Genomic DNA, 14,614 nt, shown 5'->3' on the forward strand with positions numbered 1-14,614 from the left:
CCAGTCCTGGGCTCCCCAGTACAGGAGAGACATGGAGAGGTGTATGGGAGAGTCCCGCAGTGGGCCTCAAAGATGATTAGGGGACTGGAGCATCTTTCCTATGAGGAAAGGCTTAAGAGAGCTGGGACTGTTCAGCCTGGAGAAGAGAAGGCTCCAGGGGATCACATCCACATGGAGAAGTAACTGATGGGGGAGTGAAGGTGATGGAGCTGACTCGGCTCAGCCGTGCCCAGTAACAGGACAGGGGGCAACGGGCACAAACGGGAAATTCCATTTAAACATCAGAAAAAATATCACTACTGCGAGAGCGGTCAAACAGAGAGGCTGTGGAGTCTCTGTCCTCAGAGATGTTTGCGACCCAACCGAACACGTCCCTGAGCAACCTGCTGCAGGTCACCCTGCTCTGGAGGGTCCCCCAGCCATCTGTCAGTCTGGGAAGCTCTGTTCTAAGGACCGTGGGCTCCTGTTTATTTTGTGGTGCGGGGCTGTTTCCAAAAGCCCAGCCGTCTTCTCTGGCAGCGCAGACTAAAACGGACGCTTGGCTAATCAGTAGACTCCTAATGCACGGCACAGCTCTGCTATGAGATCGGAGCTGGCTACAGGGCCGCACTCCAAACACGCCCCGCCGGGTGGGCAGCCTCCAGCCGCCCCGCTCCAGCACAACACGTGCATCTGCGTAGCTCTCGGCTTACGGAAAGGGAGTTGGGGGAGAGAACTGGTAAAACCTTAAGGAAATAGGTGCGGGGGAACGTCCCGATACACAAAGCATTTCTGCAGTTGTCCCCAAAAGGTGAGATTTCATCTTTCACTTTTGATGTTTCCAATCCGTTAGGTCTCCACAATAAACGTGCTCAAAATACCTGTTCCGGCTACCGCACAAGGGGAATTTTACTCCAGTAGGTTAAAGCGTTTTACTGCTGTGAGGTTAAGGGGAGGGAACTCCTCTTCACACAGCAAATTTGTCATTGAAAAGCAAGCCCTAAAAACATGGTTTTGGTATTTAAAAACTCACCGATACATAACCATAAGCAGCCAGCCAATCTAAAATTACACCTGTCTTCAATGTAACCCTCAGGGGGAAGCACCTAAAATGGTCCACCTGTAAACGCTGGATGAGTGAGCTTTACAAACTGCGACAAGGGATTTACAAAACACCCTCAACCACCACCACCGCCTCCCCCTCCGCCCCGATGCACAACAGCACAAAAATCCTTCGGGAGGAAGCCACTCACAAAGTTGGGGGAGGAGGAAGGGAAGGAAAGAGCGAGGGAGCTCATTCTTTTTTTAAGCTACGCTTGCTCCCTCCCCGACTTAAATAAAAAAAAGGAGAGAGGGAGTTGCTAGTTGCTGATGTCATCAAAGTGCTAACATTAATCACTCACAGCATCACTGGTACCGGCACAAGAGCCTATAACAGGGATGTTCACGCAGCACAGTGTCCAAGTGGATGCAAGCAACAGGGGGGGTAAAAGGCATTCTTTTTTCTCCTGTTTGTTCTTTGAAAGCAATGCTACAGCACCTTTAGACAAGATGTGCTATTGCATGAATTTAAGTGGAAGAGACAAAGAAACCATGCCCCTAGCAGCATCGGAGAAAAATACTGAAAGCACCAAGCAGTGAGAATTCAGTCCAGGGAGTCTGAGGGGAAGAAAAAGCAAACTGGCAAGCAGAAATCAGGCAGGAAATGACTCGTGAAAAAGGATACAGAAAATTTAGTGTTTATGTCATTTTCGTAGCAGCGTCACCGTATGAAAATTCTGTTCTGAAATTTCTGTCAGGAAGTGACGGTAAGTACTGACTTTGCAATCCATAAAATATCAGATGGGTTTTCCAAACATTTACATGCCAGTAATTATGTGTCTTCTAATATCTGATGTTTTGTAACAATATAAATGTATTATTGTTATTTAATTATAATCCAAACATTCCACATACAAAGATCTGTGAGGATGAAACTACTGTTTCTAAACTGTGTTAGGAAATGTTTGATTAAAAATAAATAATTATTTAATGTAACTGGAATCTACTAGCTAAAGAGAAGACAAATGAGCAAGTAAAAGATCTATTCACACTAACGCACCTGATTTTAATATCTGCATAAGCTGGGTAGATGGCAAAATGTGTCTGTCTAATACGTTTATTTGATAGGAAACTCACTTCCTTCAGATTGTTGCTGTATCAGAAAGGGTGCACTTACCACACGATTAGAATGGCAGCATCTACCCAGATCAGTCATATATAAGGTTTTACATTGTCATGAAAATAAACATACATATTTTTCTTCCCACTTCCCAGCAAATATAATCCAGAAGCCTCAAGCAACAATTTTCATACATAAAGTCACAGTATTCTTACTATTAATGTAACGTAACTATCAAAATCCCACTAAAATAATATATATATTGCCAGCCTCCTATCTAGTATAAAATACAATAAAAGTATTACAGAATAATTTCAAAATGTGTTATGAGCAGATCTTAGAAGCTTTCTTCATCAGGAGAATTTTCAATAGTCAATCGTTATTTAGCCAAGAGACTTCACATCTGAAACCTGATCATAAAAAAAAATTGATTTTTATAATGCAGTCATAAACAATGAAACGCAGCGTTACTGTCGTGGGCATTTATGTTCATTAAAAAAAGTAAAAAACTTTCACAGTGGAAAAAACTTTCACATGAGTGCCACTAGAAACTGACTCCTAAACTAAAAGAGAATCAAATAAATTGTTGAGGTGGGCTCTTTTTCAAAAGTTATCCTTGCAACAGTAAAAGCAAAAAACCCATCAAACAAACAAAAATATACACTGTCTGTTATTGAGGTTTATTCTGCTATAAAATAACAATTTTCATTAAAAGTCTACCAAAGCAGAAGCCAACTTTTTGTCCTGAAAGTAAGATACTCTTCAACAGAAGCTGTTAGAAAATTGCAGAAAATAGATGCTTTCCTTATGCTGTTTACAGTGGTAACACAAATTCAGAATCTCAAAATATTGGCAGGTTTTCTAATGTTAATTTTACTACAAGGAGGAGTATTAGTCCAGGGCAGTAACACTATGGAATTACGGAATTAGATACAATCATTTAGCACAGAAAATATTAGTTATTTTTTTAAAAAACACCATTTATCCAAAGGTATGCTGGGGTGAATACTGTATTTCACCAACTAAGCCTAACCTGAGAAAGCTTTTCCAAAAGGCTGACTAGCATCAAGACTAAATACTGCAATTCTGATGCCGTCAATGTTCAGTCATCACGGCCACTGCTCTAGCAGTGGCTACAGATGTGCTAACTCACCAGCAAAAAATAAGGAATGAGAAAATAATGTAAAGTGATATTGGAGACAATAATACCTGGTTATGTTTCCATATACTGTTTTGGTTTTCAATTGACTGTGACAGGCAAAAATCAAGACTTGTGGATGGTAGAGGAATTTATCCCTCAAGATCCACTCCTGTACCCCTCACTTGCCACTTAACATAAGAAAATTCATTGCTCACAAAAGCAAGCTTTAAGATAATGGAAAACACTAAATAAGGAAAATAAAATGTAAGATACTCAGACTACAGACAAAAGCAAATGCTGCATTTCTTTCCTTTAAAAGCCAACCAGCCAAACAGCCTCACACCCCACTTATCAACATACTCTTTGGGCAAGTATTTTGTGTGACAGTCAATTAGTTGGATGGTCAATCTGTCAGTCTTTAGTTTAAATTCCAAACCAGACAATGGTTCAGTTCAGTTTAGAATTCAACGTTTGGTTTTTTTTTCCATGAGAGTTTGACTCATAAGATAAAATTATGTTTAAATATTAAGTTTTTTTCCCTATTAGAAATGTTTATTCTATTAAAAAAAAATACTTCAGCATTGCTCCAAAGGAGAGAGGCATTTATTAATGCATTTGCGTAAACTTCTGATCATCTGTTTTTCCCTGTGGGAGGGGTATGTATTTCAGAAGTACAAAGCATATCCACCTCTCCCCTTCACAGTCTTGAAGAGATTTTGTTTCGCTTAATGTTACCTAACCACAAATTCCTTAAGATAAAAATACTCAGTGACCTTACTCTAGGGACTGTCCCACATACGTGGGCAGTGCGTATACCAAAGTTGACATAGAGGCAAGCTTTGAATGTGATGCTGAGGGCCAGCGTCCCCTCACTCCCCATTGCGAGCGCACAGCTGTAGGAAAAAAAAACCTCTGGAAGGAAGCGGTTCCCCCAGTTGTAAATTCTGCAGAACACACCGTCTGTCATGGGGGCAAGGTACAGCAGATCACCTGGACCACCAGGCAGCAGCTCTGGCTGAATTTCTATAAGCATCTATCTAGCCTTTCATTTGGGGAAAAAAGTACACAGTTAAAAATTCTCCAAACTTTATGAACGGCCAACTCTCCCTTTGACACAGCAGTACCAGCAGTAAGAGCATAGTTTCCTAATCAACTCCTTTCCTAAATTACAGAGCACTACGATTAAGCTCCACACGGCAGCCGCAGCACCGCAGCTTCTCGGTTACTTCTCTGGGAAACAAACATTTCCCCTCTCCACAGCGAGACTGGCATCAGGACAGGTAAAAAAAACCACCCGAGGAACATCCTGATGGGAATAACCGTCCAAAACGTCACAGGAAACACAGCAATGGTAATTTGGCCAAAAATGGCCAGTTGTACCGACAGCTTTTACAGTGTCATGTACCACCCCAACTGGAACAGCGTGCTGTCGAGTTACTCGAGAAAGAGCTTTCAGAAGGAGGAGAGGGTGCCGGCCAGTCGTTCCTCCTTCGTTGTCGAAAACCTCACTCCGCTAACGACGTACATCGTGTGCGTGACCTGCCAGTCCGCCAACCCCTCCAGTGACCAGTGCAGAGTTTTTAACACACTGGAACGAGACCCAGCATCCACAAGCAACACCAAGAAAGAGCTGGCACTGGGCATCTGGCTCACCAGCAGCGTCCTGCTCCTCATCATCGCCGCCATCCTCCTCTACGGCTGCCTGCACCTCCTGTGCCGCAGGAGACACGAGCGCTTGCAAGGGCAAAACAGGACCACTGAAGAAGACCAGGGGAAGGTGTGGACCAAAACCACGGCCTATGCCTTGGGGGAGCTCGGCAGGCAGAGCCAAATGATGCAGGACACCGAGGAAAAGCATCCAGGTGACATCCAGCTGGCCACAATCATAGCAAATCCCTCAGCCTGCAAGGAGCCTGTCACGCTGGCCTCCCAAAGCCGGGAACAAGCACCTGCAAGAGGACAGTGCCCCGTGATAAATTAGAAACCTTCCACCAGGAACGATATGTCTACTGCACGCAACATCCCAACTGCTTCAAAGGTACCGCGTGTGTCGCCGGCGCTCGCAGCAGGGAGATCTGACCGCTCACCACCGCGCTCCCGGCTGTGCCTCCGGCATCACGTCGCTTCCCAACAGAGGCACTCAGAGGCCAAGGTTCAGACTCCCAAGAAGCGAGCACTTCAGCCACACCCCGTTATTTCAAAATGAAGCATGTAGCAAATCATCGGTTTACATTTTGAGGGGGTTTTTTGGTTGCTTTTCTTTAGTCTGAACCAGCAGATAAATGCAAAAATGAATCAGAAGTGACAAAGAGACTTTAAATTTTTTTTTTTACTAGCATAAATTCAAACTGAGTAGAAGTTTTCAGATGGCAACCCAGACTGGGACACTACAGGCAACGGGAACATACACCCCAAGTGCAGTGGTTTGCCAGGGTGAGTTTTACACACACCCCCCCCCCCCCAATCCTGGCTGCTTCTGAAACTACTCACAACAAACTGCTACACTCCGACTACGCACCTCGCTGAGCACAGTGCTCTCCACAGCTCCCATCTGAAGGAGGGCTGTCTCAGCACAGAAGCTAAACTCACCAGGATTTTAATGGTATACTTCTGCCTGTCTTTGAAATTTCCCCTCTGTCTAAAAACATACGCAAGATAGCGACTCTGTAAGGACACTTCTAATGAAACTGAGAAGATATCCTGGGTTATCGCATTTCGCACTCTTCTGCACCCACCACAAGCTACCTTCTGCTCCACGGGCAAGTGACTCCCTGTAGAGGACTCAGAGTTCAGAGAAGTGACTCCTGGCCCTTCCTTCCCTCTTTCCCTTCCAGTTTTAATGATAAAACTCATTCACCAACTGCAAGTTTCTATCCAATCACAGAGTATGTGTCGTGTAACCAAGGGGCAAGGAAGTAAAACCATGTCAAAACACATTTTATTTTTGTAACAATCAAATCTGCTGATTATCTCACTCTGCCTTGAACTTCCTGGCCAAGTGCCAGGAAGGGCCCTTTGGACAGAAATCTGTTCACCCTCACAACACGACACGTCTTGTCTGGCTTACGTGTATAAGTCACCCTGTTTTAAATCTCTTCAGTGCATTTGTGTTCCATAAAAACCTAATAAATCTTAGTATTGCTGTATAAGCTGGCATTTCTAAAATCGAAGATACGCTGTGACGGCAGGCATTTCAAACTGCTATTGATACAAACGTGTGCGTGAAGTCAGCTCTTGTTGACCCAGCTCGGTTGGTCCAGCAAAGGCTGGAGCCCTGCTGGCCAGGCAGCTGCCACCGCTTTCCACCGCGCCCTGGGAGCCGGAGCGCTGTTCAATCTTGGCAAAGGAGCACTCGCTGAATATTTCACAGCAGGCGGTGGGTCTCTTCAGCTACCGTATTTTCACAACACTTCCCACAACTTGTGAAAGACGTCAGCTCTCGTATCGCTAGGAAGACACGGGCTGGCATAAGTTTGATGCGTCCTCTTTACTCCTTTCTACCAGGATAGCTACGACACACAGAGATGTGTGCTGAATGGGGGCGAGTATTACTTTTAGAAAACACTTCCAAAGGCATCTTTATTGTGTTAAGTCAGCAATAATGTGTTCTCCACCCCCCCACGGCATTTCCTCTAGCTGACACATGTGTTTCTTTGTCTTACACACCAGTCTTAAATAAATTGCAAGGATGACGACAGTTTACTGCTGTTTCAAACAAAGGTATTTCATGAAACAGACACTGAAAAACTCCCTTCAGAGCATGAAGCCAACACTACAGGTTCACCACTAAAAAGGGGTGGCTGGGTAGTGGGGACAGAAAAAAATCCTTTAAAATGATCTTGTAATCAAATTAACAGTAACACTTCTCTAACTAGGATTTCATAAAAGAGAGAAAAGATGACCTTAGTGTTAAAGGGACGGAGCCAAGAGAGACAATCTCATCTCTGGCAACGTCTTCGGCCCTTGAAACCTGTTTATTTCTCTGCATCTCTCTTTCTTTATGTGGGTTTTAAGGCAGTCTAGTACATACGCTCACATGCATTTATATGTAATACACACATGTATATACCATACTGAGAACAAGGAGCAGTTCCATTTTAAAGCGGTTTCGAGGCAATTCACCTGCTGAATTTTGTTAGTTATACACAAACACATATATAGAAAGACACATGTATATATCAGATTGAGAAGGCGAGGAGCTACCATCGAAGTGCTCCCAGGAATGGGATGTACTTCATCTAAATATAAATCCATTCCACCCAAGGAATTTACTGTACACTACATAGATGAAAATTTATATCACGTCACAAACAATGGACCATCTCGCACCCGCTGCAAATGAGCAATGCGTAAGGACTGTCATCTGAATTCTGCACCAGTTTTGAAGAGCTCATGTCATCACACACTCACCAAGCTACACAATTCTTTGTCTCTTGCTCAGAAAGTTTTATTACCAATTCATTCAGGTTCATTCTGGCAATTCTGTGTTTTGGTAGTTCACTGTCCAGTTTTAACAGTGATCTAGGAAGGGGCAAACATTCTGACTATGAAACAAGATGAAACATTGTGCACCAGCAGCAGATAAAAAACATTATATTCATACTGAGAAATATTTTCCAAAGGGGTCTTTTTTCACAAAACAAATGACTTAGCACCTACAAAATGCAGAAGACATACAAACATGAAAGTCTTTGGAAAATGTTGTATAAGCCAGAAAGGAAGCTCTTAAATTCTGGTGTACACAACCTCTATAAAACCAGGTACTTCATTAACATGCAAAGTTAGTTTCAAATCCCCAGAAGAGACTCTTTCTTTTATGCACATTATTAAGGATTTCATGCATCCAGCCCACGTTGCCAAATTTCAATCTGCTAACATTCAATTCACTAATCCTACACACACTTCACCTGAGTAAAAGGATTTCAATGACCATGCTCAATGAGCTTTTAAAATACTCCAGCTCACTTAAAAGGCTGATGAGCTTTTGCAGGTCAGCTCTTTCCCACCTGATGGCTCTGCTCCCATGTCAGCCAGGAGAAGTTGTACCTGTGGGTTTCTGTTTTGCTAACTGGATGAAGATACTGCTCATAAAACTTCAGATGCAACAGAGAATGCAGACGCAACTGTCTGTGCCAAGCATCAACACACATTAATATAGACCAAATGCTTTGACCCATTTAGAAATATCTGAGAATATGTGAACACTTTGAAATCAAAACTAAAAATTTCTTTAATTACTCTTAAGCAAGCACATTGCTCGTGCAAAGCTTCTGCACAGAAAGTGTTTAGCCATTACAGTCCAATACATGCATGTATGAGTGAACATAAGCACAAGAAACCACAGCGCTCTAGTCTTGACCTCAACAAACAACACCATGGACTGCTAAAAACACCCCACAAACCCCAAACCCAAAAACCCCCAAGACCAACAAACAACAAAATAGTCCAGCAAGGAAAATAAAAAGTCATATTCCTTAGCTATATGATCAACACAAAGTGTATCTTGAGTAGTTCGAGAACTCAAAAAGGACAATAAAATAAAAAATACATAGCTACTCCATACCCCACTATCATCCAGTCAGGAGGCAATTCAACAGTGTAACCGTTAATGGACCCAAACAAGGATGTGCTCTGTGACAAGCCCGGCTATATAATACACAGAGTAACATCATGCAATTATATCACACGCTAGAATGGATATAGCCTCTATCACATAAGAATTACTATCTGTTACTTGCAACATACAGTAGAAATGAAATGTACTCCTAACATTCCATTCAGATAGCCTCAGTTCCAAAACACTTTAGATTCAAGAATAAAAACATACTCTTGTAAAAATTTAAAACTACAGAGTCAGGAATATTTGCTAATATAGGCATATCCAGTTATGAAACTTGCTCCAGAAATGCATCTAAGAACGCCCTTGATTGCTCCTGCTCATACAGAAAACTAATCAGATTTCTCAAAATGTATAGCGCTCAGAGTAAAGATTACTAAACTCATTTTAATAATGCAACCTGACTGATAAAAAAAGAGTTCCCCAGTTAATCCTCTGTCACTCACCCCAGTGCATCATCGCTTTGATAAATTAAGTTAGCAATCTCTACTAAATTCAGTGGGCTTTTTGCTCTTTACACTGCATCTGGTGAATTGCTAAAATAGTAAGGAACACAATAACTCTAACATAAGAAGATCCCATTTTCCTATAATTTACTCTTCCCTGTTGGAGAAAACTTGTATAAAACAGTATTCACAGTACCAGACAATCAGCTGTTCCATTCCACATTAAAGACATGTGAATCCTTTGCCACCTCCTTTACATTTTAAAAGCATGAAAGTTTTACAAATGCAGCAGATATATAGGATTGAAATTTGTAACTTCTGAGCTATCTCTTCAGCTCTCAACAACGAGCTTGCTGGGCAAATCACTCCACAGAGGTTGCACCATATAACCAGAATATGATGTGCAGAAAATAACAGTAAGACAAGGACTAATTATGCTCAAGTTTAAGTAGGAGCTAGATAATGAAAGTGGCTAGACATGAAAATGACACTTACAGTGCACTTGTATAAATTACACGGATAATTGAGTACATCATTTTAAAACTTTTTATAGTCAACAGTCCTCCTCTAATTTGATCCTTACATTTTCATTGATCTTTTCCATACATTCATTTTGACCCCCTGATACTCAAGAAAACAATGCAAATTAAGAGTGACATCTTATTGAATATTCTCAAATTATTTGCTGAAGACACTACTGATGGTTTTTGCTGCTCTTGGAAGTAAATCAGTATTTCTGACTGGATATTAAAAATGCAGATATATGTTAATGTGCTATGCCTTTAACTGTTTTTAAGACCCAGGTAATAATTCTGAAGAGTAAGAAAAATCTGCAGTGACCAGGAAGAATAAATCTATCCCTCCAACATACAACACTGCACACATGAGCACAGCCTTGGTCCTGTGAACACAGGCTAACTTTCCTCACCTGGGTAGCTCCATGCAAGCCCACAACTATTCTCTTGTGCCACTTACTCTCTCAGCTTGTCACCCACGTAAGCTCCTTTCCAGCCTCAGTACTGGGCATTGCCTTAAGGCACAGGGTACATGACTGCATATCATGTACACTTCTACTGAACACTTGCATAAACCTTCCAGGCACTCCTAGTCTGAAAAGTAAGAGAGGTGATGCTAATACAGGAGATGAGATGGCCAGAAGGCCAAGTTCATCACGACAACTTTGAGGTCCTTGGGTTGAAGATGCCAAAGAAATGCTACTCTTTTTTGTTTTGTTTTGTTTTTTTTAATAATTTAAGCAATTTGGTACCTGGTAGTTTAGGATGGTCAGGCTCTATCTTCCTTTTAAGTCAGATAACATCTGAAGCAGTTTTTCCTATCTGTTTCCTTTTCTCCTGCCATTACACTCTTCATCACTGAAACATGGGAGCAGCTGCACTCAAGATGGGCTCTTGTTCTCACTTCACCAGATGACTAATTAATCTTTTCTTTGAGTCTGCTCTGCCACTCTAAGCAACAGTGCAATGCAAGGTGGTTGAGAGAAGGACTTATTTTTAGCTATGTCAGATAAGACTAACCATCAGACTAATCACTTGCACTTTGGCTGAAACATATGGTGAACTTCACAGCAAAGTCTGAAAAAAAAGCGTATGCTGAATTTGAAATACTCACAAAATGTATTTGAGTCCATTTTTAATAACTTTCATATTCTATAAGTTCTATCATTAAAAAAGATACCTTTAAAAATTAGCAAACCATAAATACAAAGCGAATTCAATCCAACCTTCGATCCATAAAGATACTGCGGCTGTGCATTAGGCTGCTTATCTCTCTGAAACTCCTGAGAAAAAGGTAGCACGGTCCGAACAAATCTATAAAAACAAGATAAAGCATTCATTAATTATACTTAGGTCAGTAGGTGTGCGCCTAATGCATCTTACCCTGTATAATACTGCTTTTGTCTACATATAAAATCAAAGCCAGACCAGCAGCCTTTCAGCCCAAGTTGAAACTGGGGAAGCACACAGCCTGCGTTGCCCGAAAGCCTGGACATAAATCATAATGCAATTCTCCATCACTTACTGGGACCCTGTTCTTTCAGTGGCATACAGGGTCCCAAAATACTTCCACCTCTAGTCTAGCCCAGCCCAGCAAAAAGAGAAGCAACGAACAAAGTAGCAACAGCCTCTCACAGAGAGTAAAGAAGTCCCTTGTGCTTTCAAAATGAAGTCCTTGAGAACTTCAAAGAACAACATGATATTTCCATTCAATGTTTTGGAGCTTCCCCCTCCACCCAAAGAAACTCACAGCAGGAGAAATACTTCAGGTTAATAACTTTAAAAAAAAAAAAAAAAGAGTCAGCAGAAAGGGTATAATCCTGTTAGCAAAATTAACGTTGCAAAAGCTTGATCACGCTTTAGTGTGCACATGTACCAATACAAATCATGTTCAGTGAAGAGCTTTACCTCTATTTACTGCAAAAGCATGACAAGAGAACTGCAAAGAAATGGCGTACTGCAAAAGACAGGCTCAGTCAGCCCACTCCAAACTGCGAGCCCCAGAGCCTGAAGAACCGTGTTTGGGCAGAACTCCACAGGCACGAGTCCTCTCATGAAGCAGCAGCACAGCCCTACTCCCCTGACGGTGCCTGTCAACGCTGCAATGCACATTTTGCAGCACTACAGTTTTAGTGCAGAAAGAAGTCAATCAACATCTACTACAATTCTATTCTGCTTAACTTTACTAAACCAAGCAAAATTATTGGTGTGTGTGTTTATGAGTTGGATGGCTATTTTATTTTCTAACTTGATAAAAAAGATTTCTTGGAAAACAGTGCAAAGCTGTATATACACAGGGAAGAGGAATAACAGCTTTTAACAAGTGCACATCAAATGTTTATAGCAGATCAGGCTGTTCTGAGTGATAGCTGAGTAAAACAAACACATCTAGGAAAAGGTTTCAGGAAAGGAAGTTTGCAGTACTTTATAATATGGTAAGATACAATTATATCTTGGATCTAGCTTTGTTTAAGATATGTTTGAATTTAATCAACACACAAAATAAATGATTCATTAATAATTTTTCCTAGAAAGAACACAGAAATTCTATTTTTAATACATCAATTTTCTATCTGAAAACAAAACCAGTCATGCTAATCAAAAATTATTTCACCCAGACATGTATAAATTGCACCATGTTGCTTACAATTATTTTCACAGCATTTTATTTTTGAGCAATCTGAATCACTCTTGTGACAACCTATAACTTCAGGACAAGGTTTTCCGTATTTTTTTAACCTGCTCAAAAACAGATATACCCACAGCTTCCACTACTTGACCATATGTATTTTAGCCCTGTCTTTCCAAAAGTACTTGTACTTGCTGAAGTCCAGAAAGTGCTTGCATTTAGAGCTTTTGAGAAAAAAAAAAGATCATTTATGTGTATTATTTTTGATACTGTCTCTATATAATTTAAATCTCCTTACATTTACATTTCCTTAGTTTACAAGTTTCCCCCTTCTCTCTCACTTACATAGCAACTGAAAACTTCCTCGAGATTACCTGAATCTGTTCTCTGCACAGATACTTCATTAACGAGTTTACCAGAGATGATGTAAACATTTGATGGAACTCAAAGTAATCTGCAACATATGACAGTCCCAGAGATTACTCTATCCTTCCTTCTTTCTCTCCAGATCCTATTCCTTTTTAAACTGACATCAATTTTCAAGCCCTAAGAAAATCTCTAAAATGAAAGAACTCAAAAGAGATACCACGTCATTTGAGATAAGACTGTGTTTCAGCGTGCAGACATACTAGGTAAGAGCTGACTTGTTATCACTAAATTAAAATCCTCACAAGGAAAAGTGTGTTTCAGAATATAAATATGGATGCATCTCATGACTTGGGAAGCTGCAACTATTACTATTTCTCATTTCAAAAAGGTATTACAAATATATTTGAACTACCACGTCATTAGTATCTGAGAGCGAATCAATCAGACTGTATTTGGATTGAGAAGAAATCACAGCCTCAGAAATCAAATACCAGAGAAATACTTCTGAGACATAGCCTCTAAGTTTCATTAGGTCCCTACAAACACAAGTACCTATGTCTGTTCCCCAGTTCTCTACATTCTTGGGGGTTTCTTCATCTCTAATGTTTTAAAATAATGGCAAAATAACCTTTAAAGGTTTCCTAAAGACTTAAAGCAAGCACCCGTTTTACACTTCCTTGAGGGATGTGGGGGAAAGATCCCAAGGGAGGAAGAAAGAGGTGAAGAAAAGGAAGTAGGAGCAAGAGATTTAGTAATTTGCTATCTTATGGCACGGCCATGGCTAAGTACTGAGGACACAACAGGGAAAACAGAGCACATCGTTCTAGGAGGTATGTGACAAATCCCAGTAGATCATTTAGATAAATATAAGAGATTTCTTCTCTCAAAACTAAGGGCTACATAGAAACCTTTACATTTCAACATCATCTGCTAGTCTTCAAACCTTTTCAATGTGCATGCGTGTTCTTTTTGACATCCTGCTCGTTGGCCTCCTCCTGCTCCTCCTCCAAGAAACAGAACTATCTCTTTGAAGGACTGAAGCTCTTTGAATATCAATGCTAAAGCTAGGCAAATTTTTACTTTCCCTCAGATACGGCTAGATGCAGGTTTTGGCATACTCCAAGATAATCAGTTCTTTTCATTTTTAATCAGTGTTGATAATCTCACAGCAATTTATGCATTTTAATCAACACAAGTTGTAAGCAAAGTAGATTAAGCAGATGAAAAGCCTGCTGGCTTACTAAAGCTTTGCAACAGTGATTGCTAAAGGACAGCATGAGCCCCCAAATAAGTATTTTAGCGATCAAATGATTTTATATGGTGGTAACAGCAGATGAGGAGAAAGCTGAGGTACTCAACAACTATTTTGCCTCAGTCTTCACTGGCAACCTCTCTCCTCACCCCTCCCGAGTCGATGGATGGCATGAAGGAGACCAGGAGGGTAAAATCCCTCCAGCTGTAAGTGAAGACCAGGTTCGGGACCTCCTGAGGAACCTAAACGTACAGAAGTGCATGGGACCTGATGAGATGCATCCCAGAGTCCGGAGAGAACTGGCTGATGTAGTTGCCAAGCCACTCTCCATGATATTTGAAAAGTCATGGCAGTCAGGGGAAGTCCCTGCTGACTGGAAGAAGGGAGACACTGTGTCCCTTTTCAAAAAGGGTAGAAAGGAAGACCCTGCGAACTACCGACCTGTCAGCCTCCCCTCTGTGCCTGGGAAGATCATGGAACAGATCCTCCTAGAAGATATGCTAAG

At 41.2% G+C, this 14,614-nt stretch overlaps 2 protein-coding genes across 4 annotated transcripts in view; one reads left to right on the plus strand and one right to left on the minus strand.

The window, feature by feature from the left end:
* Nucleotides 1-14,614, minus strand: part of CYFIP1 (cytoplasmic FMR1 interacting protein 1) — an 80,160-nt gene that overhangs the window by 19,459 nt on the left and 46,087 nt on the right. For all 3 annotated transcript variants that reach the window (XM_075427366.1, XM_075427356.1, XM_075427373.1), the window contains exon 23: nucleotides 11,086-11,173. In XM_075427366.1, the coding sequence (XP_075283481.1) occupies nucleotides 11,086-11,173 (88 nt within the window). The remainder of the gene's footprint in view (nucleotides 1-11,085; nucleotides 11,174-14,614) is intronic.
* On the plus strand, nucleotides 1,393-6,960 carry LOC104326370 (fibronectin type III domain-containing protein 9). Its single transcript, XM_075439165.1, has 2 exons — nucleotides 1,393-1,787; nucleotides 4,454-6,960. Exon 2 carries the CDS (start codon nucleotides 4,591-4,593, stop codon nucleotides 5,260-5,262), a length of 672 nt encoding a protein of 223 aa, XP_075295280.1. The 5' UTR covers nucleotides 1,393-1,787; nucleotides 4,454-4,590; the 3' UTR covers nucleotides 5,263-6,960.

Source organism: Opisthocomus hoazin, chromosome 1 (assembly GCF_030867145.1).
Source record: "Opisthocomus hoazin isolate bOpiHoa1 chromosome 1, bOpiHoa1.hap1, whole genome shotgun sequence".
NCBI lineage: Eukaryota > Metazoa > Chordata > Aves > Opisthocomiformes > Opisthocomidae > Opisthocomus > Opisthocomus hoazin.

Bases quoted from the DNA above. Each gene is read 5' to 3' on its own strand.
- LOC104326370 (XM_075439165.1), top strand. From the start codon at position 4,591: ATGGGAATAACCGTCCAAAACGTCACAGGAAACACAGCAATGGTAATT.